At 36.6% G+C, this 27,500-nt stretch overlaps 3 protein-coding genes and 1 non-coding gene across 4 annotated transcripts in view; 1 reads left to right on the top strand and 3 right to left on the bottom strand.

The window, feature by feature from the left end:
• Window positions 1-9,726, bottom strand: part of LOC138003430 (L-gulonolactone oxidase-like) — a 28,664-nt gene extending 18,938 nt beyond the window's left edge. The window contains exons 1-5 of the mRNA XM_068849492.1: window positions 9,438-9,726; window positions 9,231-9,356; window positions 4,435-4,529; window positions 3,752-3,842; window positions 2,147-2,332 (exon numbers count right to left, since the gene is read on the bottom strand). Coding sequence (XP_068705593.1) covers window positions 2,147-2,332; window positions 3,752-3,842; window positions 4,435-4,529; window positions 9,231-9,356; window positions 9,438-9,569 — 630 coding nt within the window. The 5' untranslated portion in view covers window positions 9,570-9,726. The remainder of the gene's footprint in view (window positions 1-2,146; window positions 2,333-3,751; window positions 3,843-4,434; window positions 4,530-9,230; window positions 9,357-9,437) is intronic.
• Window positions 9,727-11,488: 1,762 nt separating this feature from the next.
• Window positions 11,489-14,149, bottom strand: LOC138003437 (uncharacterized). The gene is made up of 2 exons (XM_068849505.1): window positions 14,075-14,149; window positions 11,489-12,368 (listed from the first exon to the last, which is right to left on the bottom strand). Exon 2 carries the CDS (start codon window positions 12,341-12,343, stop codon window positions 11,495-11,497), a length of 849 nt encoding a protein of 282 aa, XP_068705606.1. The 5' UTR covers window positions 12,344-12,368; window positions 14,075-14,149; the 3' UTR covers window positions 11,489-11,494.
• Trnan-guu (transfer RNA asparagine (anticodon GUU)) lies at window positions 13,484-13,556 on the bottom strand. Its single transcript has one exon. It is a non-coding gene; the product is annotated as a tRNA-Asn (tRNA).
• The window catches only part of LOC138003423 (RUN domain-containing protein 1-like), a 38,343-nt gene continuing 24,919 nt past the window's right edge, over window positions 14,077-27,500 (top strand). The window contains exons 1-6 of the mRNA XM_068849481.1: window positions 14,077-14,368; window positions 21,909-21,996; window positions 22,595-22,645; window positions 22,855-22,938; window positions 25,306-25,413; window positions 26,737-26,816. Coding sequence (XP_068705582.1) covers window positions 14,238-14,368; window positions 21,909-21,996; window positions 22,595-22,645; window positions 22,855-22,938; window positions 25,306-25,413; window positions 26,737-26,816 — 542 coding nt within the window. The 5' untranslated portion in view covers window positions 14,077-14,237. The remainder of the gene's footprint in view (window positions 14,369-21,908; window positions 21,997-22,594; window positions 22,646-22,854; window positions 22,939-25,305; window positions 25,414-26,736; window positions 26,817-27,500) is intronic.

The following is a 27,500-nucleotide window of genomic DNA, read 5'->3' as shown; positions in this document are numbered from 1 at the left end:
TATTATGTTGCCATGTTTTTCTGCGTACAGCTTCAAGAAAAAGACCTGAGTTTTTAGACCTCTAATATCTACATGTATAGTCAGGGATAATTTAAATTTAACTACCTAGTACAGCAAACAACTATGCCATTTTTATGCAAAATTCTTTAATTTACAGAATCTATCATCAGGAAATCCTTGAAAGAACTTTGTCAGAGGATAAGAAGTGAGATAATTTAATACCGTATTTACCCGTGTATAAGTCGACCTTTTATGGCCTCAAAAGAAGCTCCAAAAATCGCCCTCGACTTATACATGGGTCAAAGATTTCTAGCCAAGTTCCAGCTAAATAATTTATTCAAAATAAACATCATAATGTGGTCGTTGGGCATAACGAACGCAGTGGACGAAAGACTTCAAAATGAATGACGAAAGACTTCAAAATGAATGTAATTAAGCAATTCCAGTTGAAACGAAAAAGGATTTGTTTTACTTTAAATGTTGAAGATACTCACAAGCACAAATATGAAATAGACACTGGAAATTTTCGTTTTCCAAAGGCGGAAAGCTCTAAAAAACATTCTTGTTTCTTAAAAAAAAAAAGCGATCCTTCAACGGCTCAGTAACCTGGCACAATTCCTCGTGTTTGCGTGCAAGCATGATCGTCACTCGTGTTGCCTGAAAATGCTGGTTGGTAATGATTGTTTTTTATTCTTTATACAAACCTGGATGATTTAAATGCTTTTGCAAACTTTGTATTGTTTGGTTTATGAGTTTTGTTTCGTTTGCCATGTGATAAATTATAAGTCAAGCACCAATTAAACCTTGCACATTTCGCATCGTTTTTGAAGTTATTTTCAAAGATTGACTCCTGCTTCTGTGATGTTGTGCTTATCCTCTAAAGCCCTTTATCCTTGAACAACGAAACAGGTTAGTTTGAGGTTTACATGTTTGATTTTCTGAGAACTTTTTCGAAATTCAAGGACAAAATGCCCGCACATACAACAACCGCTGAACCACAAAACTATTAAGCGCTTGAGGCCCTTAATTGTTTGTGAATCCACAGTTCCAGAAATCGAAGAATGCAAGATTAATATCCCATGAACGTTTAGCAAAGAAATTAAGAAATTGCTTTTTTTGCCATCAAAAATGGGGGGTCGACTTATACATGGGATCGACTTATACACGGGTAAATACGGTATGTCTCCAGAACTAAAGTATCTCATCCCTGTTTTTTTCTCTCTCAAAATTAATTTTAAAGTGCTACAGTAACTATGACCAAAGTCAATAATAGACCAAAATGCATAAATGGCACCAAAATGTGCTAATTAGACTTACACTTTAAAATAATGTGCTAATTAGACTTACTAGACTTGTTTGCATGGTCAAAATACAAGAGAAATGTTGCTTGAAAGCGAGGCTGGTGAGCCTAATTAGCACATATTAAACAAAAGAATACTTTTTTTGGTCACTATTAATATTTTATGCATTTGGTTTATATATTCTCTTTTTCTTTAGATTCCAAACTATGTTAACTAAACAATTTTCTATTTAATGGTCTGTTATATATAGACCCCTTTCAGTTAATTCCCAATCTGGAGGACAAAACAATGAGATTGATTTGAATTTGAAAGGTTTGTTTCTCTACGGGGACAAAACAACCATTGTTTTGTCCTCCAGATTGGGAATTACTGAAATGGGTCTATTACTAACTTTAAAATCTTGAGAGAGCTCAGGATCGAGGAGAAAATAACGTCAAAGACTCGCTAGTTTAATAATGCAATGCGTGTATACAAGGCTGAATTAATATGCAGTAAAGGAGTTTCGGGCTTTCAGATTTTTAAACTTGTGTTTTGCACATAATTATATGCTACTTACTTTTACACACTGAAATTTTAAGCTAGCGAGTAAATGGTGTCACTTAATTTTCCCTAGATCCAACTCTGAGGTTCAATCAGTCAGTTTTGAACCCGACTAATGGCAGACCATGTAATCCAAAACTTACATGTATGTGCACTCAAAATAAACAACCTTTGGATAAAAATCAAAGTTTTTCAAAATTTGTCAAGACTCTTTCAGATGATCGGAAGAAAAAAAGGGACTGTTTTTTTATCATAGCAGCACTTTAACATTTCAACTTTTCTTTAATTTACTCGCACTTCCATACCTTCTCTAAAGACATGGATTCACACTGCTGGTGTAGTCGAAATGCAGATTCACACTGCCAAGTTACAGTGAGAATTATGCCAACAGAACCAAGATGACATAGGGCTGCTAAAAATATTTCCTTATTTGAACTCCTGCTACACTGCAGTACCTCGCCACTGGCAGTCATTAATTCCAGTGATACAACCTGCAAGAAAGGTGACTGATTACCAAAGTTGCCTATCTTGGGAAAAAGAATTCAGCGAGCAATTTTTGCTGCAAAGAATGCAGATGTTTCAAATGAATAAAATTTTGCACTGTCAGCTGGTTTGAGTACAATAATCAACCATTGTGATTCTCAAAATGAATTTAAATACTGTATTACAGGACATACAATTGTATGTTTGAAAGAATCTGTCTTCAACTCATTGACCCCTGGGAGTGGGACTTAGTAGATTTTACTCTGTCTAACGCCATATGATTTTACTTATCAATTGGGGAAGTCCAGGGCAGTACAGGTGTCAATGGATTAATATTATTACATGGCATCTGACAGGATGCGGCGATGCGGATCCGCATATAATTCCCTAAAATCCGCATCCTCCGCATAATTACGATATTTTCCGCATAAAACTGAAGAAATGCCTGATATTAGTGATAGAGCAGCTGCTTACCATTCTCACAAACACAAAAGCCAAAGAGATTGACTACTTTGAAACGCTTATTTTCCTGAACATTGAAGAAAACACGCCATTTCGTTCGCAAGATGAAAGTTCATTAGCAACTTCCATACATTTTTCAGCAATGGGCCTGGACTCTAGTTAAACCGTTTTCATAACATACCCGAGGCTCAAGGTATGAAAATTTAGTAGCAAATTAAAATGCATCATTTGTAAAAGAAGGGTACAAAACAAAATAGGAGCCCACAATACGTATGTGTAAAAAACCGCTGAAAATGGTGAATGATCGAGGGAGTGGATCGTGGTTCAACCGCATCACATTTTTGCTTCATATCTCCTAATTGAAACAAAATTCATGACGAGAAACAAAATATTTTCTTATCGCTTCATTTATTTTAGCAAAAGTTTTGGCAAAATGCCGATTACTAACCCTTTTATTTTTATAACATTGAAAGCTGGTCGCAAATTGGCAATCCGCCAGATATCACAAAGGGAAAAAATTCAGTTGTGATTTGCGACAGTCACTGTATTGGTCGCAATTTCGAGTCCTGATTTCACCATAAGCATGTAAATACATTGGACGGGCCTAATTATTAGTTTTATTAATTGTTTAAATGTCCACATAATCTAGTGTAAGTTCCGCATAATCAATGCATGTTTACGCATAATACGGCCAAAAATTCCGCGTAATCTTTAATTTTTTTCCGCATCCTATCAGAAGCCCTGTTATTAATAATATTTTTATTAGTTCAGGGCAAAAAGTAGCCAACTTCCCTAAGACTGACATTACAGCACTTTTGAAACCACTGAATACTTACATTGCAACCAATTCACACCTGGGGTGGTCCCTATTGACAGTCAAGTAAAATCATCTGGCCTATTAATTTTTATCATTAGCCTTTTCTGCTCCTTGAAGAAACTCTTTTTACAACTTCATGCAAACTTACAAAAGTTGCAATTAGTCCGTAATCCTTTCCTGTTCCATGAGTGCAGGTTCCAAGTGTCCCAGCACAGGACATCCCAGATACTGAACTGAGACTGTAAAATTAGTAGACCAAAATAAAATGTCAAGTTATGGCACAAACTGAGGTAGCTCTTGCTGTTCACTGTCAATATTAAACTTTCTTAAAATGAAACAGACAACTTTGCTATTAACATATAAATGTATGGAATAAATTGGGAGGACTACACTGAAGAAAAGAAAACATGAAATTGAATTAGTGAAGTGAAGTACCAGTACATTAGGTCATCCCTTTATTAACAATAACTCTGTTTAGGGGGCTGTGGCGATACTGCTTTTAATATGCAGTTTACAGTCAAAAAGTGATTCAGTCAGAGCTCAACTTTCAGGAAAATATCTAGAGACTTTTCAGATTTGGTTACCAAAAAATTTTGGCCCTTCTGACTCGGTCGTGAACAAAAGATGCTTGGATTTTCGCAACTTTCGAAGCCTATTTTAAAGGCAGAATTTGTTAGAAAAAGGAAAAAATTGACGCAATGCGTTTCGAACAGGTGCAAAGATTCATTTTAGCGAAAAAAATATTTTGGGGTGAGGGGCACTTTAAATTACATATTTTGTACATGTCATTATTATTATAATTACCGTAAATATTAAACAGTGATTACTTACTTGGGTAAAGCTAAGCCATGTCGGTCCAGTAATTCAATGAGTTCTATCACAAGCAATCCTCCCTGGACTGTTACTTGCTTTTCCTTCTGATTTATCTGAAAACATAGTCGTATTTGACGGCATGAGTTGACAATAAGCAAATTAAAAGTGAGTGGTCATTGGATCATGCTTTAGCAATCTTTCTTGCTATCTTTCAAATATCCTTCGTGGTCCTTTATCATTATGTATGTAAATAAAGTAAAAGTAAGTATAAAAAGTATTTCCTACACTTCAAATAATTATGCATTTCTTTTATTCATCAACTCCTTTGCAGGATTACACATGAGCCCAACAAATTGATCTTCTCAGAACTACTGAGTGGCTTCATTGATCACAGTTGGTAGAGGTAAAGTTGAATGGAGGGGTAGTTTCTAAAGAAACTGTGGTGCTGCGTCGGTGGGGAAATAGTACACAAAAATTTGGTTTCATCAACGGAGTTGATAATGTAAATTGGCCACCGTACAGAGATTCTAAAAGCTGACGTTTCAAGCGTTAGCCCTTCGTCAGAGCGAATCTAACGGCAACAAGGATAATAATTCTAAAGCTTAGTGTTTAAATAGCTTCGCTCTGACGAAGGGCTAACGCTCGAAACGTCAGCTTTTAGAATCTCTGTACGGTGGCCAATTTACATTATCAACTCCGTTGATGAAACCAAATAGAGGTAAAGTTGGTCGTGAGTTGCAATCCCATTGAAGCAGCCTGAATTTTCAGAGGCAATCAAGAGATTTAGGGCGTGTTCAATTGACCGTATTCCGGAATAGGAATACATGGAATAGAAGTTAGAAATCCCTCATTCTTACGAAGATTCACATTAATATTGTCAAACCTCTGCTAAAATGCTATTTTAAACACTAAGCTTTATAATTATTATCCTTGTTGCCGCAAAACGCCACACATAGGGTTTTAAATCATCACTCCCTGTATTCTTATTCCGGAATAGGGTCAATCGAACGCAGCCTTAGCATCACGTTTCCATGAAATGCAAATGGCTAAAGTGACCACATGAACATGATTTTCCCACCATTTTCTGCCGGCTGCCGCTTGCCATTTCTACATGAAAAGTAGGCATTTTCGCATTTGCGGTATACATGAAATTTTCTTCTTGTTTGTCTTCTACATAAGAAGATGTTTGCCAAAAAAAAGTACCCAAAACTATTTTCTGGTATTTCAAAGGAGGAAAAACTAGGCTTCATGGTTATGAAGTTCAAAACTGACTCCTATCCATAATTTTCTTCATGAACTCACGTGGACTCTCTGTTGACTGACAAAACGAGGGTTGTCGAATACACCCGAGCTGAGTAGGATCATCTGATCATGAGGTACATGGTTTTGTGGTTTCTTTCATCAAAATCATAATAGAACAATGACGTTTGTTCGACAACTACCCTTTGTAAAGCCCTTAGCGTAATAATTATTATTGTTTTCCATAGTAACACATAAAGCGCATTAATTTTTTAGTGCGCAAAAGTGACATTCACTTTCTGACTTTCTTGTTATGAAGAAGTACAGTTTGGAAAAAACGTAACAACAGCTGGTTGAAGCTGAAAAAATCACGTAATTTATACATACAGTGTATTGCGTTTGCTTTTATGGCCAACACAATTGGCTTTGTGGCTCCCACGTATCATTTACAATCAAATTATGATGTGATAATAATATGTCACTGACGTTGATCATAGTAGACTTAGTCTAACGCTTTAAGAGTGAGGTATACACAATCATGTTTTTCGCGCTTGTTTTGTGAGTCTCTGGCAATCATACTTCTGGCCAGTCAGATAGACACCGCAGTAGGCAACAGGCAGCAGCTGTAAATAAAAATTCTAGAGTCTGTCACAAAATTTCTTGGAATAGTACATGAATACAGACCTGAAACTTTCGTCACTTTCTCCCCAAAAGATGTTGTTTGCATGTGAGTTTCTAAGCCGACTCAGGTAAACAAAATTGTGGGAGGGCAAGGTATAGCAAAGTGTTTCAACAATTTTGTCCAAGGCTGTACTTGTCATTGATATTATGGGTGTTGTATCACCTAAAACCTCTTCTTTCATATTTACAGTTCAGACCAGTTGTAAGTCAGTGCACAATATGATCTGTCATGAGGTCGAATAACTTGGAGAGGGTGTTGTTAATTATGAAATTAATGTATACCCGTTGCAGGAAAACAGAAAATGGTAAAAGTACAAATTATAAGTAGGGGTATGAGACATGAAGTCCTTGAACTTACAGCCAAAAAACAAAAAAAGTTGATTAATGACTACAAATGATATTTGCATAATTTGTTAAGGGAAAGATAAGTAGGGTAGCATAAAAAGAGGCACTTTAATTTATGGGAGAAAATTTTCCAAAACTTTAAATAGTATGCAAAAAGATCAAATACCTAATTATATCCAGAGATATTGGTAAAATACTATTTTGCTGGAAATAGAAGTTCATTTTGATTGACAGCATATATAGACTATCGGAATGCTTTTCATGGGAAACATTAAGTAATTGTCTTCGCTCGCAAGCATTTAAGGTATTTGTACATGTATATAAAAGCATCATATATATTACCTTTTGTGGCATTAAATCATATTTTAATTAAGAAAGTATTTATATATATATATATATATTAAGCAATGAAGACCCACCAGCCACATGAACATCCGAGGTAGGAAAAAGAGAACATAGCGGAAGCATCACAGAAGCATGAGTGATGCAAAGCAGGGACGTTAAGCGGAATTAAGACAAAGAATCATATTATCAAAACCGGCCTTCAGACACCTCTGACGAACCATATCGGCGAATAAATTATTGCCGCATCTGAAGAAAAACCATGGGAATTCAAGAGGTGCTAAATCAGGCTCTCTCAGTAGCCAGTGAAAGAGAATAAACACACTCGTAGTAATAAAGAAATAAGGCCAAGGGTATTTCCTATGGTCTTCTTACAAATTGACGAGGAAAATACTATATAAACGATTCACATATTAACCAGCCTGCATTCTCATATCACTGTCACCATCTGTTTGCGATGGTAATTTTACGAAGATCCTACATAATTTGTGTTTCTGTTTGCATTAAGCTTTTGCATTGGTCCGCTTCCACTTTTTCTCTGCTGCTGCTGCTGCTGCTGTGTTTCATGAGACCGATGTGCGCGTCCTTTTTCTCTTTAGCATGAAGGCCAATCTACTCCGAAAACATGCATCAAAAATCTAAAGAATAATACTAGAACTTTTGAGAGACCAAAAGCTGTGACCGGAACAAAGTGGCGTCCTCATGGGGAGAGGTGTTGTTTCTTCGTCTGATACAAAATGCTTTTGAGGCGCTGTTTTCCGAAACATTAATTTTTACAATATAAAGATTGCCACTCAAGGGCGTTTTGCTTGATTACATGATTGTACAATTAAATTTTGACAGTAGCTAGATAAACCTATTTCCAACATACCAGCTTTGGCAAATTTTAGTAACTAGTACCGTAGTTTTGACATGTTGTGTGACCGTTAAAACCCCCACAAAACACAACATACCTTTTCATGAAACAATGACGATATGAAAGCTGCAACAGGTGCTAACGGCTTATTATAAATAGAAATCAAAACTCAACCTTTAGTGAAACGAGGCGATCGATAGTAGAAATTCTTTCGTATACTTCCGATTTCAGGAAAAAAACGAAGAGAACACAAAAAAGGACAATGACTAATGATGGCTTGTGGATGACGTACATTTAGTATGGCCATTACATGTGCATGTGGATGACATAGAATGAATATGTAGCCACTAAAACATACCATTTTACTTCTACTTACATGTACATAAACCATAGCTAGCCAATGATAACAAACATTACAATTTGTGGAAAGAAGAAAAACAAACGGTCGTGATTTTGTAATGTGGCCTGCCCTGCAGGGAGCATCCCACGTAATTATGAGATGCATAGGGGGCAAAACACCGGCTTTCCAAGCATTATGCAAATTGCAAAGAAAATTTTCAGCTGATTCTCAATACACAGCTAATAGTGGTTCAAAGTTTTTCTTGGTTTAAAATTTTTCTAGTCAGTTCAATTTTGATTTCTCATTGTCTAACAAAATTATTCATTACCATAATCTGAAACAATAGAAAATCAAAATTGAAACTGGTTTTAACAATTTTGAACCTACAAAAAAATAGAACCACGACATACAATTTCTTATATTGTTAATCACTGAAAGTCTGCCACTAATAAAAATGAGTCCTGGTGTTTAGCGGGGAAGTGTCATGCTATTTTAGCACAATGTTAACGTTAAAAACGTACTAAAACGAAATGTTGTATCAATGAAGATAATTCTACCGTTTTGTTACTCTATGGTTCTTTCAATCATCTGTAGATGAGGACGTTGAGGTTGTAATGGTTGCTGTATATAGCCAGTGAACGTTTTTATAATTTTTAATATGTTTTATTTACCCTGACTACGGTTCCTCTATTTTTAATAGATTTTATTTTAATTTCTATTTTTAATTAGAGGTGCTTCCAATTTTGTGCTTTATATAAGTTAAACTTATAAACAACGCAAACTGTATATGGTATTAAATACTCAATTGACTTATCCTCATTGATATAAGATTTCTTTTTCGTTTTCAACACTCCCTTGTTAAAACACGGACAAATTCTTATGAGTCAGAGCGTGGATTGCCAGGGAACCTACAGTACATAAAAGTATGCAAGATCATCAATAAAAAACTTTTTTTTTTTGCGAATGCATACACAAGGAGAAAAGGGATAAGCATTAAGTACGTTTACTTGCCTCTAAGACAGCATTATAGTTCTTCAAAGAAACCATGAATTCGCTAGTGCAAGCGATGTCCGAAGGCGAGTATGAACCACCGACCAGCCGAATCCTCTTACGTAACTTGGAAGCAACTTGCAGTACCTGTGTGTTCATCAAAACGATTCAAGTCAGTGTACACAGTTTGATTTCACGAAAAGAAAACTCCAGGTGAAAAATAAGTACTTCTCTTATTTCTTCCGTAGTTTTGGGTTCAAAATACAATTCCGGCGAACAGGAAAAGGTTGTCGACCAGTTCGTGAATTTGTAATCCCGTCTTCCGCGCGCCAAAATATCCTCTACTTTGGAGTTATCCATGTCAAAAATATAGAGAATTTATGGAAAGAAGAACACCATGCCTTGACATCGGCCACCAAGATATCACGGTGGCAAGCCTGTAAATAATGCAGCTAAACAAACTAACCCAAGGCATAAGGCATGATCACTTTAATATGGAAATTACCTATTACCTTACGTACAGTTACGCATACATAGAGCTGATTTTCTTTTTTTATCAGCGGACGTATAAAAATAGAACTGCAATGCGTACATGATAAAGTCCCACGTACTGCAGATCACTTAGCTCAAAACGGGTGATGTTGTATGTTATATGTTTTTCTGGGCCGAAATGTGATGCATTACGTCGTAAACTTATAAGTTTTGGATGTAATCATATTTTTCGTAATCGTGCATATTTCTGGGATATGGTCTTCGGGCTTACATGAAATGCAAATTCACATCGGAATAGCAAAATTGCGGCAAAAGCGTCGTGCTAGCTCCTCCATAGAGCAACAGATAAAAAGGTAATAAACAGACATGTAAGAAGAATACAGCAACGTTTGAAAGTAAAACACATCTTGTCTTAGCATTACGCCTTCTGGTTTCCGATTTCCGGTTTCCTGTAAATATATGAGTTGAGTCATATCTGTATTAGACAAATTTAATGTCTTTTGTCAACTGTCCCAAAGCATTTAGGGGTCGCGAGATGTTTTAGTCGTGGAAATAAAAAATATAGTGTAATCTGCGTTCCCGCGTCTCCCGTCGCCAATGGAGAGAAAAAACTAGTGTGTTCAGGCGTCATCAATGCTAAACGAAACGGCAAAACGTCGACGCTCTTGAGATGGATAAGAAAATCTATTTCTGCTGATAAACACTCTGTTGTGTGACTGTCTGAGAGCCGCGACTGGTGCCAGGTGGGGAACTCTATCTGAACGTCAAAGGTGATCGACGTTTTTAGTGGGGGTTGGCAGTGATGGATCCTGACTTACACGTCGGTGGGAATGGGGGGGGGGGGGGGGGGAAGCGGACGCTCTCTGCTTTGCCATGTACAAGGGCCCTGATGCAAATATGGGGCAAGGGATTAATAAATACAAATCCTGCAGCCAGTGCTGTGTTGATTTGACTATCATTACACTTATTATGCATTTACTGATACACAATGAAATGTTAGACCAATGCCCTGTGATGTATCATTCTTTATTGGAATTCCATGTCTATTCAGTTCCATATTTGTATTTACTACACAATTTTATGAATAACTTGCCCACAATTATTCATTCCTGAGACCACTTTTTCATTTCCAAAGTAAATCCTTTTTTCTTTAAAAAATCATCACATGATAAAATTTCATTTTAAAATAACAAATTGGAGATAATCAAATGCTGCAAGTGAAAGCAATTATATGATTACAATAATATTAAAAATTATTTTTACCTCTATTGTTATTTGATGCAAAATCAATGGAGGCTTATAAATCCATACAGCCTGAACAAAATAAAAACGTAATGATGTACAAAGTTAAAATTTTCAATAATTAGTCATACTTAAATAATTTCAAATCTTTGATATTATAAAATAACTTAAATTCTTTAGCATTAATGTTGAAATTTTTTGAAATGCTCGTAGTTTATACGTACAAGAAAAAAATTAGTCTCTTCTCTAAAATGTTGAATCAATGAAATCGAAACTAAAATAGAAAATGAATAAAAATCTCGAGAATTAATTGATTTAAGATTCCTGAAATTTAAGTATATCGCTTTCTTTTTTTTTTTTTGTCTTTTTCCATCTTGATTCTTCAAGTGTACATTGAATAGGTAAAAACGGTCAGATATGGCACTTCATGATGATACAAGGGGTTACGTTTGCACGTTTAGCAAGAAAACAATTTAAGTAAAAAATGACGTCAAAAATTACAAAAAAAGAGAACAGTTGTTTACAAATAAATTTCGTTTCCAGATTGTGAATTAGTACAAGGCATCACGGTACTGTCCATAGAAAGGCACTGAGGGGTACATATACATTGGGTATGCTGTGCAGGATGTATCACAAGCTGCTTGTGAAGGCTGGCAGTTTTCATAGCTTGGAGGTGAAGATAAAGAATAACGCAAATTCAGTAAAAGTTGAACTGCTATTTGTTCCTCTTGGTGCTTTTGATAGTAATAATCTATGAGAGAGTTCCCGCCAGTAGCTGATGTCACTTCAAACGAATTGTACCTGGAGTGGTTGAATTCGTAGTTAGGAACGTCTTCGTTATCTGCCCCGGATTTGGGCGGAGAAGAATTGGGGCTCTTGCAATAAAAAGCGTTGTTGCCTCTTCTCGTCTTTGAAACAGCGCCTTTCCCGACCTCGGCCATCTTGAACTTTCCATACTGCAGTGCCCCCAACTGTGAAGGACTTTCTCGTTTGAAGCTGGTTAGGGTTCCTTGCGCCACTCTCTTCTTCTTTCTTGAGGAACAAGTGCGGTGAACCAAATGCATGAGTTCGGGTTTGTCTCTTTTGAAATGAACGTGTTCAAATTCCATGTTTTTGGACGGGTCTCCTTTTCCATTGACAGGAACCTTTCGAAAGCCGTAAAGGTTGAGCTGCCTAACGAAGCTCGTAAAGTTCCTGGTTTTAAACATTTCTGCGCTCTCATCTAGAACTTGTCTTTTAAACGCCTCACCGTCGGTAATGAGAATTGCTCCACCACTCTCTGACCAGCGAATTGCATTACGGTACTTTTCGTCGCTTAGAAGTAGCTTCAGCTTCGATATAAATGGACTTAAAGGTTTTCCCTTGACGGGAGTACAGTGAAGGCTGTTGGCTATTTCCATTTGTTCCAAAAGCTGTCGTCACAACCTGTCAGACAAAAGTAACGAATTAGTCCCACAAGAAAGCAAGTCTGACAAAAAGACAATCACTACTCCCTTTCTGTGAACTAGGACAAACGCTTCTAAGCAATCAATTTTGATAAAGTACCGACAGTTTTGGTTACATTTTGTTGATATTGCGGCTTAAACGGCATTTAGTTAAAGCGTCCTTTCTTCGTTTCGCACATTTCATTCTAGAAGAAGGAATTCTTTGTTATCTGATAAGTTCTTGGTGCTGGTTCTCAGAAAACAGAGCAACATACAGTAAGTAAGACTACTCAATCACTAGGCTTCCCCCCTAATACCAAAAACATGACTCTGCGCGTAAAATATATCTGAGTTACTTACAAGCCTCGTTAATTTGTCATGAAGAAGCCCACAAGAGAGAACTACTTCGCCTTACTTCGCCTAGAGTTTTCTTGCTGACGCTTGATAAGCCTCTGAGCCAATAAAAAGATAGAACACACGTTCGAACTGGTTTCCGATTGGTCAGATGTTTGACAAGGTATGTTTCAAATTGAGCACTGTCGAAAGCTTCTTGACGACACCGCTCTCGTAAACCAAATTCGCGCAATTATATTTTTTAAAAAACTGAGCCGAGAAAAGAAATGTCAAGTTATTGAAACCTATCCAAACAGTCAAACTACTTTAGGTTTTAAATTTTCTTATTTGTTGAGTGTTTTATAAGGCCACTCGTAATGGTATCCTTCATAAACCTGTTTAGCACATTTTCCTTCAGTTTTCCCGCGTAAACTGCAACCCCGCGTCTCTCCGCAGGCAGACCACCCTCACTGTTGCTGGTCTTGTTATGATGAGTAGAAAAATACAGACAATTTTCTCGGCAATAAAGTTTGAAAGCATATAATTCAATGAAAGATCAAACAAAGTGTCAACCGAGTCCTGTGTTATGTTCAGTGTTTGTTTGGTCGTTCCGAGCTGTTTTAGGCGGGTGTCTTGAAAACAAAGACCCTATTGAAAACAAAAGACCGTGAAAGACTTGAGCACTTTTAAGCTGATGATCAATTTAAGCATTTATCAAGTTTTGAAAGGACCAAGGACGGACAACCCCTGGAAGACATTTTTCATTGGGAGAAATACTTTTTATGCCCTGAGCGGGATTTGAACCCACGTCCCCCTGATTAACGGTTGGGTGTGATCACCACTACACTATCAGAGCAACCATGCTGGCTACGTGGCCAATCTGGTCATCCCGGGCCAATGTTTTTCCCCAACTAGTTGACGCTGGATCAACCAGAACGATGATTCACAGGCGGACGAGAGAGAAGAGGACAATTTGTATGCAAGTTACGAAGGTCTCTCGAGCCAACAGCTCATCCCTGCCGCTCTTGGCCATACGAAACAGAGCTGTAGCAAATAAAGCGATGAGTACCATTTGAAGTCTGGAACTACATCAAAAAAATAATATTTACCGCTCCTGTTAAGTTGAGCACTCTCGAAAAACTGTTCTACCTAAGCATCCAGAATTTATACATTATATATATGCATATATATACATTATCGTAATAAAGTAATACTAATACCACTAACAACAATATACATTTTCAAAAAAGGTTTTTGCCTTTTGTGTTATTCATTCGTAGAGGGCCTCATCCATGAAATCTCTGGACGAATCTCTCTTCCCCTCTTCACCCCTCTCTATTAAGTGTTCTTTTGATAGACTTCAGCCACCCCTACCTAGTACTGCCCACGCACGGTTTTTGTGCGTCAACAAAGCCATACGTCCGTTGATCTTTATATTACTGTTGGTTTTCATGTACCCTGAAATGAAATGAAGAAAAATTTGAGTTTCCTAGGAATTTGATGCGTGGAAAAGGATGAAACGAAAGTCTTGAAAGACATGGCGGAAATGGAATACGACGATTCTACGCTTTACAGTTCGCGTCCGTTGGAAGAAAGATGGCCACCGCTGGGAGCAGCCTTCGACAATATCGCTGAAAACGGGGTAAAGAATAGCGAACCTCAACCAAAGTAAGTGACCTATTTTACTTCAAATTACTGAATCAATTAGTTATTTTAAGTTTACTTCCCTCGGTAAAAGACGAACCCGCGAGATTGCACGGTTTGTCAGCGATCGATCGATCAAAAGTTCATGTGAAGCCTTGATTTAAACCGACGCTTGGATTTTTTCGTTTATGTGAGAACCTCTTTTTATGTTTTTAGCCCCTTAAAGCTGGCGAATATACTAGTATATCCAAGCTTAGATATTTTATTGTTGTCTTGATATTTAATTTTTCCATTTAATCTAAGAACTGACAACATGTGTTTTACGTTTAAAATAAAGACAAGTGAAGTCAAGAATGTTGATTATATATTTGTTCATCGTTCATCAATGATTTCATTTCAACGCCAAGCTTACTTAAGACAAAATTTAATAATAGTTTTATTGCACGAGTTTTTAATAATTATGCTCTAGTTTGTCTTTAACTTAAGTGATCTGTGCCAAGATTTTAATTTGTCACTCATGTCAGAAATTGTTAGTTGCAGCTCTTTACCTGTAGACATCTTTTCGAGACATCTTAAATAATTCACGAGAAAAATAATCATGAAAGGAAAAATATGGCGAAAATATTTACCCATGCTAAATGTAGGAAGCGAAAAATACATGTATATACAATGTGAAATTCCAAGCAGGGGGTGTGTTTAAATAAATGTTTTTTAATGACCTCTTCACTTGGCTGAAAGTACTTTGTATTGGTCATGTATTGATACTTAGCATCAAGGAACTACGAAAATTTGTATTGCAACTCTATTTACCGCATGACAGGGACATAATTGTGTGGTAGTTTTGGGTAGACTTTCATATACCAGACTGAAATGGCTCATGACAAAAGAACCATTGTTATTTCAATTAGGAAATTCTGATTAGCTAGTGTTGTATTGGGTTTGTTCTTTTGTTTTATGGACGTTAATTATTTTGGATCTGGTATATGAAAGACCAGCCAATTAAGTACTGTAACTAGTGAATATGATGTGACCTCTAACCATCCTGTGATTCTATTTTTGCGATGAAGAAAGTTTTTGATTTCACTAGGCAACTTCAGTTTTTAAGGTCCCCTTTTAAATTACTATGTTGTGGCAAAAAGTTGTCATGGGCAAAATGGTTTCATTCCTACGTGAAGTACTTGGGCTGAGCTGCTTATTCTAAATCAAGAGAAAATGAGGGGACAGAGAGGGAGGCTCAAGGCGTTGGCCGGGATATGTTATGTCCACGAAAGTTATTTTTAGACGAGCGGAAGTCTTTGTTCTAGGGGAAGTCTGTCTTCCGAGACGTCCGCATGCAGTCTTGCTTCGCTCTCAGGTTCTTAGTGAAAAGAGAAAATGATGGCGCACGTGGAAGGCTGATGAATATATATTTTCTTTCAAACATCGGACCGAGGTTGGCCTGCATGCGGACGTCTCGGAAGACTTCCGCTCGTCTAAAAATAACTTTCGTGGACATGACGTATCCCAATGGCTGGACCGGGAGCCTCCTTCTCTGTCCCCTCATTTTCTCTTGTCTAAATGCAAAAAAAAAATGATGATGATGATACCTAACAATAATAATAAAATTTACATGTTTTTGAGATATTAAAAATAGTATAAATGTAAATGTAATTTGTTTACCCACGGAACACCTTAAGAGGGCTCAGGAGCTCATTCAACAAAGTCATGTTTCCGTGCGTTCCAGATGGAATTGGAATTTAGCAGGGTTGGTTTTTCTGGAGAGGGGGAAACTGGAGCACCTGGCGAAAAACCTCTTGGAGCAAGGAGAGAACCAACAGTAAACTCAACCCACATACATGTAGGACGCCGGGACTGGGAGTCAAACCCAGGGCCCAGTGCTCGACATTGTGACTGGATTTAATTATTCACTGGTGACTAACTTTTCACTCTTAGTCACCAGCCTGGCCACTAAGATGTTATTATTATTATTATTATTATTATTATTATTATTATTATTATTATTGTTATATTATTATTATTATTATTATTATTATTATTATGATGATGATTATTATTATTATTTTGTTTATTCATTGACTGAGTGCAATGAATGTCCAATGGCGGACCATACTTCACGCTTTAACAAATGTAGCCCTTTCAGTAACTTAATTCCAGAAGTGATGTCCAAGATTTTTTAAAAACTCTTAATTTTATTAATTTTGGAAAGTGTATCATGAATAAATGAATGAATAAAGAAAAAGCCTTAAGATCTTTAAAATACTTAAAAAAGCTTAATGCAATGACCGCATACTTTTGTACACACCGGTATGCTTTGTGCAGTGTTTTTACCAAAATTTTTTCTCAAGGGGCCACAGTATATGGCCCATAACCCTCAAATTTAGGGGCCATCCCTTCAAAAGGTTGAGCCCTTTCCCAAGGTACAATTTGTTTCTTCTAAATATTCAAGCCACCTATGTTTCATCTTCTAAGTATTTTGAAAGACACGTACATTTACCTCTTTCTTGCTACATGTGGATTGACTTTTGCAGAATCGGCTTCTTGTACCTCCAGCTTCGGAACTTTAGGGCTTGAAAAGAACTATGTCACTCTTTTTGTTGCATTTGTGACTCCCCAAGTGAATAATTTTAGAGTTGACAGAGCCTTCATTAAATGTGGCCAGCATTGTGACTACAACCTAACCTCAGTTTGCTGGCAACTTAAAGATGACCACTGCATTCGATGTCCTGTCTGATTCACATTGTTTTTTTCGCCTAGTTAAACGTAAGATATTCCTCTTTCCTTTGGTTCGAAAAAATGTTCTAACCATTGATGAACTACAAACAAGTATTTTCCAAACATTTCTGCGCCTGTTAGGGTGCATAGCGGTGGTTACTGTATGCCAATGTTAAAAATAATTTTGTGCATGAATCCTGCAAGGGTGCATCCCGGTGAAGAAATAATGAGAAAGAAATGAAAGTGTTGTTCATAATGAATTTTATTATGAAAATTATTATTTTTTATTTAAATGTACTTGTCTGGTCACTGTAACTAATGTCAAAAATTTAAGCAAGGGATTAAAAAAACTTGCTAGCTGACATTTCTCGTTTCATTGTGACACCAATCTCAAGTCAAAACGAATAAATTAATGCAGAGATTAAAGTGTTCTTTAGCATTAGAATAACAACAAAAGGTCACAAGTTTTTCAAGTGAATATCTTTGCGCCAATTGAGTCTGTTTGCACATTAAAAGAAGGGTTTGCGGATTAAGAGCGTTTCCAAGGATGAAGAGTATATTTAAAGTGCAGATATCATATTACGATATCTGGAACAGTCGACTTGGTCACAATCAAATTTGTTAGCAATGTTATGATTGATTTATATTAACTTTTTGTCCAATTATTTATTTTCAAGTTAACTTATCCAGCATTTAAAGTTTGCAACTATTTTTACCTATCTCTGGCTTTCAAGGCTGCCTCAGGCGCTCTGATTTTCAGCTCGGCCTCACTTGCATTTTACCTTTTGTTGAAATGTATAAGGCCCAAAGGGCCAAAAGTTTTTGGCGACTGAAATACTTGAGCTGGCGACCAAATCTGAAAACTTAGGGGCCGGCTGCCCCCTAGGTTTTTTTTCCTGAAAGTCGAGCACTGAGGCCACATTGGTGGGAGGCAAGTGCTCTCACCACAGTGACTGTGCCACCCCTGCTTCCCTAAGAGATTTATATGTCAGTTATGACAGTGTCCTTTCACAGGAGAACTTTGAATAATCTCCTTTATGTACAACAAGTCGAGAGTCTAACTTTCAACACAGTCATTTAGACTGCCATGCTTGGTGTACAGCCAGCTGCAGGGCATAATAGACCTACATGTACATGTTGCGTGAACCTTTACGTAGTTCAGTGGCCTGTTCTAGGTTTGTATCCACTTGATGAGATGGCGATGTTGGTGTACAAAACAAATTATAGAAAATGACCCCCACAAGTTTTGCATAATAATAGAGTTAAATACCCCAAAGACGTTGTACTGCATTGTTCTGTACACCAACATGTGCGCCATGACGTCAAATGCAAACTATCAAATACGTACAGTTGTAGTGCCCAGGGATCTTTTGTAGATCAGTGGTGGTACACACCTGTTCATGAGATAATTATGATTCCTCTGCTATCTCCTCTGCAAGACTGTTGCTTCGTAACGATTGTGTGCTACATGCATGAAAGGTGTTTGTAAAAACATAGGCAGCCCAAGCTCGCGTCACTACAGACAGCCGTTGAGAATTTAAACGCGTTATAAGACTTTGTATGGGAAATCAAATACCGCCGATTATAAAGCCTAAAAAATGCTCAATTTAACTTTCAATCAATAAAATGAATCAAAATGACTCACCTCTGGTGTATTCTTGTGCCTTCTGGAGCTTATTACACTGTTTCGGGAATTCTCTGTTTTCAGTGTTTTCAATGTTCTAAGACGAAGTCAAGGCTGCACACTACGATTCCGACCGTTGTCAGCTCAGAGGCGGTTTGCGACTCGAAAATCCACCCCAGCCAAGATTTTTTCACGCAAAGCTAAAGCCACATCATTTGCGAACCTCCGAGAATGTTTTGTAGTCAAAAATCCCCACGCACTTGGCTGGAAATGAGCATTTTCTGCTTCGATTCCACGATAGCTGATGAATTTAACAGCAACTGATGACCCATGAAGACACAGAGCTTGGGTCGGAGGTCAAATTAACTCCACCCGATGAGGTACAGTCATTTCATTTACAACACTTAGCCCATCCCCACAGCAGCTTCTGGTAACCATGGAGCTGTTCGTCTTAGAACATTGAAAACACTGAAAACACAGAATTCCCGAAACGGTGTAATAAGCTCCAGAAGGCACAAGAATACACCAGAGGTGAGTCATTTTGATTCATTTTATTGAATGAAAGTTAAATTGAGCATTTTTTAGGCTTTATAATCGACGGTATTTGATTTCCCATATAAAGTCTTATAACGCGTTTAAATTCTCAACGGCTGTCTGTAGTGACGCGAACTTGGGCTGCCTATGGTAAAAAGAATGCCAAATACACTGCACTGACAGACCAAGACGATATCTCCACACGCTCTGCATATTTTAATTTTGGAATACAACTTGGCAATGGCTAAGCATAAAATATGATTGCGTGATCTGCATTGGGACCATGGAAGTGTTTTCCCCTTTCTTAATTGTGAGCAGAAGGGTAGTGTCAAGTCTCATTCTGCTGTAGATTTTTTTTCAGTACATGTAAAAAGTCAGATTCTCTTGGCTAAAACAAAATGCCTCAAATAAACTTGACTACCTTTGAAAGATAAGCAAGAAATAAGTTAGAATCTCTCTTGTCTGCCCTAATACTGTAGTCTAAAGCACAACTATGTTGTTACACGTAGGTAAAGGAAAAAGATGAAAATTAATTGATTTATAATGTGCATTTTAAATACATGTGCAGTCAGATCGAGACTGACGCATTCTTTCTGATAAAAATGGTCACCATAGAAGAATAATTATTATTAGAAGAATAATGATTATAATTCTTCTATGGTGACCATTTTTATCAGAAAGAATGTGTCAGTCTTGATCTGACTGCACATGTATTTAAAATGCACATTAATTAATATATCATCATAGGCAAAACAGGCTAGTTAATTTTTGTTGTTCCCAAGAGAGAAACTTGAAGATTGAGAGTTGAGAAGATAAATAGTTTAAGTTCCCAAGGGAACTATTAAATTGAAAACACACAGTGTTGTTAATTTAAGGCGACAATAAGAAAAAACAATACCGGAGAACTTTCAGAGCTGTTTTTGTTGAGGCATAGAAGGTGAGCAAAGGAGGCTCTTTATGGTTATTTTACAAAGGTTGTGGTTTTTACATCACTTTGTGTTTCATGCCATATAAATTGTATTTCTTTTCACTTGAAACTCTTTATTATACAGTATGAAATAATAATAGGTACATGTACATGCTTTGTTTAAAATAATAAATTAAGTATTATCAGCAAGTTAAGGTTTTCGAATCACTAAATGACTAGCAGTCAAACTCAAGTAAATAGATACATTTGTTTTATTAGAAGTTTCTTGTTTCGGAAATAAGAAGTGCTCTCATAAATGATCATTTTAAATGTGGTTTTAATTAAAAATCCCCGCTAGTGCCACCAGTGAGAACAACCTGCGAGTCATTTTCAGAATTATAATTTTTTCACAGGAGGATATGGTTTACTGTGTTGTTATAATGTCATTTTTTTTATCTTCTACATGTAGATTATTGTGATAGCCCTCCCTAAACATTGTCATTTTTGCATCTCAGTCTGTAAACTTAAGGGAAAGCAGCAGCTAGTCCTGTTGTAATCTTATAAGATTCTAAGAAAAGGAAAAGTTGTATGGTTTTGTATTTTAAGGTGAAAAATTTTAGTGTGGGCTGTAACAATGGCATTCTAAAAGTATTTTTACATTGTCTGGTGTATGATGATGGTGATGATGACGAATCATAAACAATTTATGGAATTTTCAAATAAAAGTATAGTTACCGGTAGGCAGGCCTAAATGCACATTGTACTTCATGACAGATTGTGACTTTGTTGTCCTAAGGACCTTGGTGGCTGGCAGGTTTTTGCTGCCTGTAACACCACTTACCAGCTACACATTTGCATTTTAAACAATTTTTTATACAAATAATAATATTAATTTATCATTATTATTTTATATAAATTGTAAAAAAATATTATGTAAAATTGAACTTTAAAAAAAGATCCATTCTGTTTTTACCAAGTTCTTTACAGATTTTGGAATTATTGCCTTGTTCTATGGCAAACATTGACTGTAATTTACGAGAAGTAAATTACAGTATCAAAGATTTTGATTTTTCCAGTGACAGTTTTTTACCTTTTCGCATATGAAGATATCATAACTTAAGTTACTAACCCATTGGCTCACATCACATCATATGTATTGTGACTGAGAAAAATTCCCTGAGGCTGTGTTTTCTTTCGTGGTGCAGCACTTAACTTAGAGTAACTCCAGTTTTGCAAGAATGTGTTCCTAATACTTGTTAATTATAATAAAGCATATATGTACATTGTTGTTCAATTTATTCGGACTCGGATTAAATGTACAGTAACTGTTGTATTCAAAACAAGTTCAAATTTGAGTTTTTCCATTATTTCATATTATGATAATGATTATTTACATGTAACGAAAAAATAAAAATAAATCTGCTGACTGGTATAATAATAATAATAATAATAATAATAATAATAATAGTAATAATGATAATAATAATAATAATAATAATACCAAGAAGATTATGAATCACAACATGCATTATGACAGTGTGTTGTGCTTGAGCACTCCATTTCCTGTTGTTTCAAAATCGCTGTAACAGTACAGTAAATTTCAAAAGAAATGCTTTTGGTTGTCTTAAACTAGTACAAAGGAAAGTGAACTTGGGGTACTGTATGTACCTTATGTTGGATAGTGATCTGTACAAGTACAATGTGTAGACGTTGTAGTTAATAGTACCAGTACTGTGACTCATCTTTTGTTGATTGATTTAATTTATTTTTCTTTACGCTTTACATAGATCTGACCATGAACGACTGAGAGATCTTGAGGAAGAACAGGAAGAACTGAATGGCTCCCTTTTGGCACTCACAAACCATTTTGCTCAGGTAGTCTCAATCAAAGCATCCATGGGTAATCAAAATAATGTTGACGAGAAAAATAAGGGAACAATTTCACCCACATTTTGTCCAAAATCAAATAATTTCCTGAGCCCTTCTGAAGGTGAGGGAAATTATTTGATTTTGGATAAAACACTGGTGAAATTACTCCCAAATTTCACCAGTATACTATTTGATTAGCTATTAATATCATGGGTGACAAATTAGGTACGTTCATAAGATGCCATTTTGGTACTGTAGGAAAAGTTGCCATGGTGGCAACATTGTAATTTCACATGTTAAACTATAAATTAACGCTGCGATTTTGCACCAAACTTTAAAGAGTAATTTGTCGTCCATGTTATTATAATAACAACAACAAGAGCAATGACAATAATGATAATAATTATTATTGAAGGACAATGGAGAAGGTGTGGTGAGGAAGAGGGAATGGCCTTGAAAACTACTGCTATTAAAGGACTGAGAGACAATTGCTATGTGCATGTACAATCATTATGATTCTTTATAACACAAAGATCTAGCCATAACATAGGCACAAGTTTCCATGTGATCCTGCACTTTTAAATAAATAATTCTTTTGCTGTAGGTGCAATTCCGTTTAAAGCAAGTTGTTTCTGCACCTGTGGAGACCAGAGAGGTTTGTGCCAAATGATACATGCATGTACATGTTATGTACACCTTTCAGTGACATCATTATTTCAAATTGCTCCATACAGTGGCTTGCATGTAAGTGCAGCACATTAATTTGATTGTACATTGTGAGAGTGCAGCATATGTCCATATAATCACGACAATCAATTCATTTTATTTATAATTATTAATTTTGAATTAATTTTTTGATTCCAGCGTTTGCTGATGGAACTTGAGGAGTTTGCCTTTCAAGGATGCCCAGATGTGCGTGGCCCACATGCAAAGGCTAGCCCTCAAAAGGTACGTTTATCAAGACCTCTTCCGTGACTTTAGGGCTTATTCTAGGTTCACAATAACTTAACCCTTTGACGTCGAAACCGGCTTAAACTGGCCAGACTTGGTATTTTACTCTGTCTAATGCCAGACAATTTTACTCGTCAATGGGGAACCCCTGGGAGTCAATGGGTTAATGTTGGTTCAGGCAATGTCTTAATCCTCAAAAACAAAAAAAATTGTTATATTGAACCATTTACGTTTCTGGAAAGTAGACCAATCCATAATTACATGAATTCATATTATTCTCTCATGCAATCAAAATGTCAGGGTGAAAAAATGAAGGAAACCAAGGAGCATGGGTGTCACTAGAGGAAATAATTACCGTATTTACCCGTGTATAGGTCGATCCCATGTATAAGTCGACCCCCCATTTTTGATGGCAAAAAACGCAATTTCTTAATTTCTTTGTCAAATGTTCGTGGGACACTAATCTTGTATTCTTTGATATCTGGAAATGTGGATACACAAAAAAATCAGGGCCTCAAGCGCTTTTAAGCTATTAAAATAGTTTTGTTCTTCAGCAGCTGTTGTATATGCGGGCGTTTTGTCCTTGAGTTTCGAAAAAGTTCTCTGAAAATCGAACATGTAAACCTCAAACTCACCTGTTTTGTTGTTCAAGGATAAAGGGCTTTAGAGGATAAGCAAAATGCAACATCACAGAAGCAGGAGTCAATCTTTAAAAATAACTTGCGAACGATGCGAAAATGTGCAAGGTTTAATTGGTCCTTGACTTACAATTTCTCAAATGACAAACAAAACAAAACTCATAAACCAAACAATACGAAGTTTGCAAAAGCATTTAAATCTGCCAGGTTTGTATAAAGAATTAAAAACAATCATTACCAACCAGCATTTTCACGCAAACACGAGTGACGATGCTTGCACGCAAACACGAGGTATTGCGCCAGGTTACTAAGCCGTTGAACGATCGTGCTTTATTCGAAGAAACAGAAATGCCTTATAGAGCTTTCCGCCTTTGGAAAACGAAAATTTCCAGTGTCTATTTCATATTTGTGCTTGTGAGTATCTTCAACATTTAGAGTTGGACAAATCCTTTTTTATTTCAACTGGAATTGCTTACATTCGTTTTGAAGTCTTTTGTCATTCATTTTGAAGTCTTTTACAATGTACGTTGGCTTTTGTCCATTGCGTTTGTTATGCCCAAGGCAACATTATTATGTTAATTTTGAATAAATTACTTAGCTGGAACTTGGCTCAAAATCTTTGACCCGTGTATAAGTCGAGGGCGATTTTTGGAGCTTCTTTTGAGGCCATAAAAGGTCGACTTATACACGGGTAAATACGGTATATCAGACAATCGTTGTGTGCGTGTCTGAGTTTTTTTTTCCTAAAAGTTAAAGATCTCACCTGTTTATTGTAATTACACAGTAAATCACAGGTTTCAAACAGTGTCAACTGTCAACTGCCCTTTAAAGTAGCTGCCCAGAGAAAGATGGAGGGGGTGCGTGAGTTATAATCTTCCTCAGAGGGCTTTACACTGTACTCTGTGTTCTTTCCACATCTTTGCCAAACAACTAGGGACTGTGCCCTTGTAGGCTGGGAGTCTGTAGTTGGGAATGCAAAATGGGGGTGTAGTCTATGAACATGTGAGGCTGCACTTGTAGTACTGGTACTGGTAGTACTGGTAGTTTCCCTTGACCAAAAAAGTGCTATCAAAGATCAAATGCAGCTAGATGTGTCTGAATGACCAGCAATATTATTGGTCAACATTTCCGAATCACTAAATGACCTGTCGCCATGTTTTAATTAAAAGTATAAATTATTATAAATACATAAATTTTGCATCATAAACAGTATTTACATGTCTAAGCACTCATTTACATGTAACTTTTAGCATTCAGTTATTGTGACCAATACAGTAACTGTACCTCGTATTTCACTCGTATTTCAGTTAAACAGTCACATTCATTTAAAGGCAAGGGCCTTGAATGAGACATTGGTCTAGTCACAGTGACTGCAGTAATATGCATATGAGTGCTGAGCGGTCACAGAAATGAATTCAACAGATTGACAGGTGTAACTGACAACTTCTTAGTGGTCTAAACAAAGATGGCATTGAATAAATTATTGTATACATTGTATTTTGCGAAGAGAAATATTATTGGACTGCCAGACACAGTAACGGTACTTTCAAAATCCTGTCAGGCTGCTGGAAAGCTAGACACAGCCAATACAGTGTTATACATGTAAGTCAATGGCTTTAAAGTCCAGAGAGGCTACTGTTTTATTGCGAATTAAAATAATTTGTAGTTTTAATTCAGTAATCCTTGACTAGATCATTGTCTGAGAGACTTGAACTTCTCTCAACAGAGCCTGCAGGAGTATGAAGAACAGCTAAGTCTTGAGAAAAAGAAACAAAGTAGTCTTATTGGACAGTTAAAAGACCAGTTGGAAGAGATGGAGAAATGTGTTGCTGCGGTAATACTAAATAAATTTATTTATTTCTGTTCATTACAACTTTTGCAACATACATGTACATATACCTTTTGGAGTTGATCTTTCGTTTTCTAAACTGGAAAATAAATTTCCTATAGACCTCCGTAAAAAGTAAGCGCTTTCCGAGCCTAGTGCGGCCCAACACGCCAGAGCTTATCCCCGGTTTCCTTAGCATGAAGCGACAAGGAGTATTTCTACTCCCCTCCCTGGATGGATGCTAGTCCATCGCAGGGTTACCCCCAGCCTTGAATTCGCCGGTACCCATTTATACACTTGGGTGGAGAGAGGCACGGTGGGAGTAAAGCGTCTTGCCCAAGAACACAACACAATGTCCCCAGCCAGGACTGGAACCTGGACCACTCAATCCGGAGTCGAGCTTCCGTATTCATATATAAATGGTGACAAAGAAATTACATGTATTCTTTTGTCTTTGTACTAATCATCCTCACTAGCCTCACTTTGGCAGAAAAAGTCTTTTGAATTTTGCTCATGCTAACGAAGCTAGTGAGGATAATTAAAGATAAAAGGACTTAGCTGCCAGTTATAAATACGGTCTATATAATATATAATTATTGATTCTTGTGAACCCCTTCATTCCCATTCGTAATTATGAAAGCTTAGAGATAGTAAAATTTTAAGTGCTATCTTTATTCCCATGTACATGCGATCCTTCTGGCCTCATTTGTTCAAAAGGTGGATAACAGTAACCACTGGATAAATCACTATCCATTGGATATAGTGCAATTGATTTCGGTATTGCTGATCCACTGGATAGTGATTTATCTGGCAGATAGCGCTATCCTTCATTTGAACAACTGGGGCCTGAGTATACTGAGGTTAGGTCAGGGTCTTAAATTAACTGAAGGGAAAGTGCTGCCTTAAATTTGTAATTACACCCACAAATTGCCAGACTCTTGTCAGATAAGGACTATAAACTGTAGGCCCCGTCTCACAAAATACTTATCTTTCATGTTTATACAATGTAAGTTCCCTGTGGGACATAAATAACCCACACACTATTCGAGAAGAGTAGGGGATGAAGTTCCTGCTACGGTGTTGTGGATGTCCTTTGTGAGTGTATAGGTGGGTGGGTATAGCAGGTCCACATCAGCTGAATAAATGTAGCAGCCAAAACTTCAACCTGCTCAAACAAATAAATAAACAGACATTATCAAACAAACTGACTGAGCTTAAAGGTCAAGGTGGAGCAGGCACGTAACGAGAAGGGGTAAACGGCAATAACACTAACCTTACAGTGTAATGTTCAACACTTGAAATTTCACACTTGCAATTTCACACTTGCAGGGAGGGTCTGCAAATGAAAATGACGGAATGAGTCCTGAAAAACTCGTTGAGAAACAGAGGATTGTGATTGAGGAACTCAAGTATGTGTTATGCAACTAATAACATGGGTGACAAAGTACTCGGACCTTAATTTTGGCATAAAATTTCAGTGTTAATTTACAATATTTCACATGTGAAATTACAATGTGCAACTTTTCCTACAGTGGCAAAATGGAGTCCAGGTTTGAAAATAGCCCACCTCTTATGAACGTAATTTGTCACCCATGATCATTATTAATACAAATTAATCAAATGCTGTACTTGTGAAATAAGGGAATAATTTCACTTGCGTTTTGTCCAAAATCAAAATTATTTGATTGGGCAAAACGCGCAATTCACTTGCACTTGTCACAATTTGATTACCTATACTTGTTAATTTGGGTCTTAAATTCATTTCTTTGACTGAACTGGATTAATGTGTACTTTTAATCACGGTATCACAGCTTGATTTTCGATCAGTGTTGCATACTTCCCAATATTAGATTACTATTGTTGGTAGAACTAAAAATAAAATTATAATATTATCATGTATTAATATCAAGGTAATGTTTGTAAATATTGACAAATTACAGTACATGAACTTTCATTTCAAGATTTCAATAATAATATAATTCTAATAATTTAATTATAAATTAGTATAAACTATTAACTATCAACTGTAACCTGTAAATTAAAGAGATTTTAAGCTTTTACTTCCTTTAACTTTTGCTTTTAATTCTCATGAT

The sequence above is a fragment of the Montipora foliosa genome, chromosome 1 (genome assembly GCF_036669935.1).
Source record: "Montipora foliosa isolate CH-2021 chromosome 1, ASM3666993v2, whole genome shotgun sequence".
Lineage (NCBI taxonomy): Eukaryota > Metazoa > Cnidaria > Anthozoa > Scleractinia > Acroporidae > Montipora > Montipora foliosa.
Note: the sequence above shows the minus strand (reverse complement) of the source record. Positions and strands in the feature narration are given on the sequence as shown.